This window comes from Atta colombica, unplaced genomic scaffold (genome assembly GCF_001594045.1).
Source record: "Atta colombica isolate Treedump-2 unplaced genomic scaffold, Acol1.0 scaffold46, whole genome shotgun sequence".
Lineage (NCBI taxonomy): Eukaryota > Metazoa > Arthropoda > Insecta > Hymenoptera > Formicidae > Atta > Atta colombica.
Window position 1 is genome coordinate 578,961 of NW_017259535.1, and position 6,178 is coordinate 585,138.

The following is a 6,178-nucleotide window of genomic DNA, read 5'->3' on the forward strand; positions in this document are numbered from 1 at the left end:
TTATTTCTCGCACTCAAATTCGCATTCACGAATCGAAGCTTTGCCAGATCTGCTCTGGAATCTTCTCAAATCATCTGGAATGCGTGCAGAGGGGTAGTCGGACTTGCGTGGCGATGCACTCTGCATTCCCCGAGTTCCTGGCGACCGCGACGAATCCATAGGTGTCGTGCAAGTCCCGTACTTCCGGCGGCATTTTCAAATTCTCGCCCGCAAGAAAAACTTGTTAATAATGTTTCTTTTGTTATCGATCCAAATCAATCCATCTCGAGCCCGTATTCATTTATCGATTTCTTCCTGAATGTCGATGACTGATGATATGTAACTTTCGATCTTGACGTGATCGAATTTTTTTCGAACGAATTTTATTTTCATGCTTAGAGATGTACGTAAATGTATAAGTTTAAAAAAATTCGATATAGTAATTCAAACGATATTCTGACATTTTGTGTGTTTTCTTGATTTAACAAACACACGGAAGTTCGCGAATTATGGTTTTATTATGTGATGAAAGAAGCACGTTGTTACTTGACAAATTAGGCTGATAGAGTATCTTTAAGTATCTCTAAGTTTCGTTTAATTAAATCATCGATTTGTACAGTACATATAAATATTTTTATAATTTGTTTTTATAGCTTCATGAAAAACTTGTCATTCGAAAAGCGATAATCTACAACGGGATTTTCAGAGCACGAAACGGCACGGCAATTGGATAATAAAAAATGTCAATATTACTGTGTCTAGCTTTATCGCGAAGATTTTTGACTAGATCATCACTACAGAATCTACGCGAGTGAATTAAAGGACAAGCGTGCCGCACATTTCCATCCGTTCGACAAGATAAATCTCGAGCAAGGTGAAAACAAAAGAAGATAAACTTTACTTTTTTTCGAACGATACCTTTTACGCAGAGAGGAAAAAGACGAGTTTTAGACAATCACACTCGCGCAAATTGATATGTAACGAAATATTTATGTTTCGTATGTACATAGTTTTCATTCTTGTCGAAGCATAACCTGACTGTCGTCGAGGCTAACTTGAATTAATTTTTATGCAGCAACATAAATTGATATTGTGCTGAAAGCGAAGAACTGAGTTTCTGAAAAGATGACTCAGTTGGAGTTGGATCCTCAATTCACGCAGGGATTGCGACTCCTGTACTCCACCAACAAGGATTCTGCAGAGCAGCTGCGAGCTCTATTAGATGAGGCGATTAAACAGAAGTATGGACCATCCAAAATGCTTTCCAATGTGCTGCACAAAAAGGTATGATTATCCCGTGACATGAAACAAAAATGGTTCTAAATTTATCTATTTGTTATTCAGTACATGATGGAAGAACCAGTGTTGAGCGATCACAGTAGTAGTAGCAGTAAGAAGAGTAAGAGTTCCAGCTCATCTAAGCACTCGAGTAAATCAAGCAAGAACAGCTCCCCAGTTAATTTACCAGCGCGTGACACTCCACCAGACATTCTGCAATCGGACGATACGCTGGCGCTGGAAATTCTAGAGGATGATCTTACGTGTGTCATTTGCAAGGGAATGGATGTCGGGGCGAGAAATAGGCTCGTGGAATGTCAAGAATGTCATTCTTTGTATCATCAAGAGTGCCATGTTCCACATATTTTAGACTCGCAGATAGATAACGTTCCGAAACAAGTATGGTACTGCTCTAACTGTCCAAAGTCTCAGGTGTGTGTATTCACCCACTTTTACAATTTTTTGAGAATATTTTATATATCATTTCGTTTACTCATGAAAAATCTATTGTTATCATTAATTAATCATTATTAATGAATTTATATTTCAAATAAGATAATTCTATTTTATTCCCTACTTAATGCGAATTTTTACTATAAAAATATCCTATTTTCTGACTGTAATTATGTTAAATTATCACAACAGACATGAGAAATTTTTTCTTTGCATTATACATTAAAATAATTAATTTTTGGTATGTTATTACATTTGATAGAGACGTGAAGCACCTATCAAAGATCTCATCAATTTGTAAATATTGGCAAATAATTCTGTAAATCTTGATCAATTGTTATAAGATCATTTTTTGAAAACATGGAGGATATGTAAATTAAATCGTGCATTTATTAATGTGAGATAAAAGAATTATTTTAAATCAAACATTAATGTAAAACATATCATGACAAAAATGATTTATTTCAACATGTATAAAAAAATTTTTGCTTCTAATATCATAATTCGATATGGCTGCAGTGAGAAAACCGAATTTTCATAGTAATTATTATAATTTTTAGGTCTCGAAAGAAAGGAATTCACCAAAGACTGTAACAGAAAGCAAATCTAAAGAGCAGAAAAAATCTAGCTCAAGTAAATACAGCGTATATTTTTATTGATACATGTGTGTGAAGTTAGTCATTAAACTAACACTGTTAATCTTCGTAGGTAGTGGAGCTAAGATGACACCAAATATTCATATTATTAGCGCAGATAGAAGATTGAAAGATATGATGAAGAAAGCTAAGCAGGACAAACGTAATACAAGTACTGCCACGAGTTCAAAGAGCTCTTCATCCAGTTCCCCTGCATTATCCTCGGCCAAATCTTCTCAGGATAAATCAGGATTATATATAAAATAAAATCAAGGATAGAATAAACTAACTTGTAAAAAAAAAAATAGCAAACCAATAAGATCGTATATAAGTTGTAATTTGTAGAAATAATATGAAATGATTTGTAATTATTTTGTAATTAATTTTGTTAATCTGAGTTAATCTGAGTTAATCCGAAAGGACTACAATTTTTATTATTATATTTTTATGAAGTACTAAATAGTCCATTGTTAAAGTAGTCGACAAGTAAAATCTGGATTTATCATCCTATATATGTACGACATTAAGAATTTTGATTCGAAAAATATTCTCACTCTAATACACAGTGTATGTACAAGATCTGAAGACATGGTAGTGTCTCGGCGCTAAGACAAGTGCATGTGTTTATATGGAAACGTTTTAAAACGAAGAAGGAAGGTTTTATTATTATTTTTTATGAATATATTTTCATAAGATCAGAGAAAGTAAAAGTCGCGTTCCTTTATGATAAAGACAAAACCTAAATAGATGATATCACACTAATGTGTATTTATATTGAAGTTTAATCTCGAATTACATTCAATCGATATTAATACAATTGGGCCTTTGTGTATGTCTGAATTTCTTACTGCCTATATAAATACAATTCCATATTATACAATTTATTAATAAATGTACAAATGTGCCATGTAAATTTGTTATCTTTAAGCTTTCGCATTATTATTACAAAAATATTAAGTATGTAGAAAATAATGACATAATATTACTATCGCTAATAATTATTACACACGTAACATCATTCGTAATACAAGTCTGCGTTGATAGTTTTAATGTAAATATACAATAGAGCATTTTTTAATACCTTTTTATTGAGATATTTATAAAAGGAAAGCGATAAAATTATATAAACTTCACATATATATCTCAAGATTGTGTGTTAATTGTACTATTATATATATATATATGTATGTATATATATATATATATATATATATATATATATATATATATTTATATTTATATATAGAGCATATACACAATTTTTTCGTCACTGAAATCAACTCGCGAATCACGTACGCTAATTTATTATTGGCGTAACGATGTAACATCGATGCCGAAATTGATGTTAGTGTTAAAAATGCACAGTGGAAAACTATAACACACGCGCCAAGTAGGTTCTACTGTATACAAGATATACATGTAAACTCGTGTATCCGCGAATGCGGAGGTGATTTAGTTGCGACATACAAGAACAAATTAACATAACGACTTACGTAACGACAACTTGAAGAGTTTTGGACTGGATAGAATATTTTCGAAAAGTTCACGTTTTGCGTATCCATATATTTATAGTAATGATATTTAAATCTTAGTGCATCAACAAGCTGTGATAATTTTACACGAGCGCTGTTTTATGTGCCCGTATAATTACAATAAATTCTTTACAAAGATTCTCCAGAAGAAAATTTTGAAACTCAAAGTCGACGAAGGATCAGAGAGGACAACTGTGTATCTTGAAACGAGGTGAAAATTATAAATGAAAAGTGAACAAATTTACTAAGTGTTAACCAATGAAATTATAAATCCTAGTAAATTCGCTCACTTTTGTAATATTCACCTTGTTTCAAGATTGACACGTTTGAATTAGAGAAGATCGACCATCTTCTTTATATGTCCCTCTGCGGATATTTGGATGAATGGTTGTAACGACTCAAATTATAGGACACGTTCCTAATCCGTAAGACTGTCCTAATCGTAAGGCTGATAGCAAGTTTATACAGCCGAGACTGCGGGTGGGCAAAAATAACGAAGAGATAAAGAGATACCAGTCATTTATAATACCAATATATTTCTTGCGATTTTCGTTTTAAATGCAATTAATCATTTGTCCCTACGTCCCATCAAGAATTTGGCAAGAATCATTTCGTTCTCTCGAGTGTCACTTAAAATCTACTCGTGCGCGAGATAAGGGGGGGAGGATGGGTTGAAGTACTATATACAATGAAGAGAAAGAGAGAAAAAGGACTCGTGAGGGGTTGAAATTGCACATACACATGAATACAATATACACGCATTCCCGCGCATATGAGCGTAAGAGCATTGTTGCGCTTAATTTGATGAACAGAGGGCAGACTTTTCTCCGTCTTTTAATAGCAATCAAGGTTGGTCAATGTAATAAGACGGTCAATGTCTTTTTTGCAATTTTGAACAATTTGTTCTAAAAAAAATGTATATTTTTTTTCTAGGACGCTAATTTAGAACAAAACAAAGATATAATTGTTCAATATCGGTCAATTATTAATTATGTGAGCTTTCAAACAAGAAAGAAGGATGCAGTTCACTTGGCATTACAAATGTTTCGAAGCATTTGCAATATCAAATGACTTAGTGGAAGCTACGTTTAGCAGATAAACGACATAATTGGTATGAAATTCTATAATATAATTGGTCGCGTTCAACAGAATATTTATGATGCTTTTCAACAAGAAACAAAGTGGGAATTTTCTGTTTAATGACACAAGTTGACACAAATATTCTCTCTTTCTTGATATTCAGAGAATAAAGATAGAAGAACGTTTGAACCGACTTGTGCCATTATAAATAGAAAACTCCCATCAAGTAGAAATCATCTATTGTAAATTGTAACACTGATTATTTCGGCTTCGTTTAACATTGACAAATAACAAAGATGATTTTGCTGAAAAGCACCTTTTTTTGTTTGGAAGTTTTTTTTCTTCACATTGATTGGATTATACTTTTAGCTCTAGAGGAATAATCCTATCTCAGCGAAGAAAACTTCCAAGTTGCAAAATAAACATTCTGCTAAACTATTGATCTTGCCCTTAGTTATTCTGGATTTAAATGAATAAACCAATCATAAAAAGTTACAACAGCTAAAAACCTACTTTCTCTGTTAAATGCAGCCAATGTAATACAGTAAATTATTACATTCTTGTTTACTAATGTTAAAGTTGAAATGACTGTGTTACACTATGTTTCTTGCTGGAAAAAAAATCATATATTATCCCAGCAATGATTTAAAAAAGATCCAATTGAAATACGCGCTATTTCAATTGGGGATTTCCCGGAAAATATAAAAGAGAAATGTCTTTAAGGGGAAAAATTATCAGGATCATCTCTTCCTTTCTCTTTCTCTCTTTCTCTCGTTGAAGCTTAACAAAGAGTAATCTTAACTCGACACACGATGTGTTCAGATTTATCTATATATATATATTTATCTATATATATACTACGAAGCATGACACACTAATTTCGCCCCCATCAGACGCCACGAATCGCCTCTTCTCAGTCCGTTATGTTATTAATTATAAACGTTGAATGCAGAATTGACAAGCTTTTCAGTTGGATGGAGTCGACTTCCGATCGTACGGCCCGCTGGGAAGCTCTGCCGCGTGCTTTCTTGGTATTTATTTTAAGATGCTCACACAAGACGGTTCTCCATCTTTATAGCCGGCGTTTTAATAAAATATTCAGCGGACATCGCGTATAGAGGTGGCGTCAATATTTCACCATTCGCTCTCCTCCGACACACACACACACACACACACACACACACACACACACACACACACACACACACACACACACACACA

At 33.2% G+C, this 6,178-nt stretch overlaps 1 protein-coding gene across 2 annotated transcripts; it reads left to right on the top strand.

Moving 5' to 3' along the window:
• Positions 1–643: 643 nt before the first annotated feature.
• Positions 644–3,382, top strand: LOC108691366 (integrator complex subunit 12-like). 2 transcript variants are annotated; one of them, XM_018199069.1, is made up of 5 exons: positions 644–853; positions 1,055–1,263; positions 1,324–1,689; positions 2,271–2,343; positions 2,419–3,382. In XM_018199069.1, the coding sequence occupies exons 2-5, from the start codon at positions 1,105–1,107 to the stop codon at positions 2,610–2,612; spliced, it is 792 nt and encodes a 263-aa protein (XP_018054558.1). In that variant the 5' UTR covers positions 644–853; positions 1,055–1,104; the 3' UTR covers positions 2,613–3,382. The 2 variants fall into 2 exon arrangements, with proteins under 2 accessions (XP_018054558.1, XP_018054559.1); XM_018199070.1 differs by lacking the exon at positions 644–853 and adding an exon at positions 899–977.
• Positions 3,383–6,178: the final 2,796 nt, after the last annotated feature.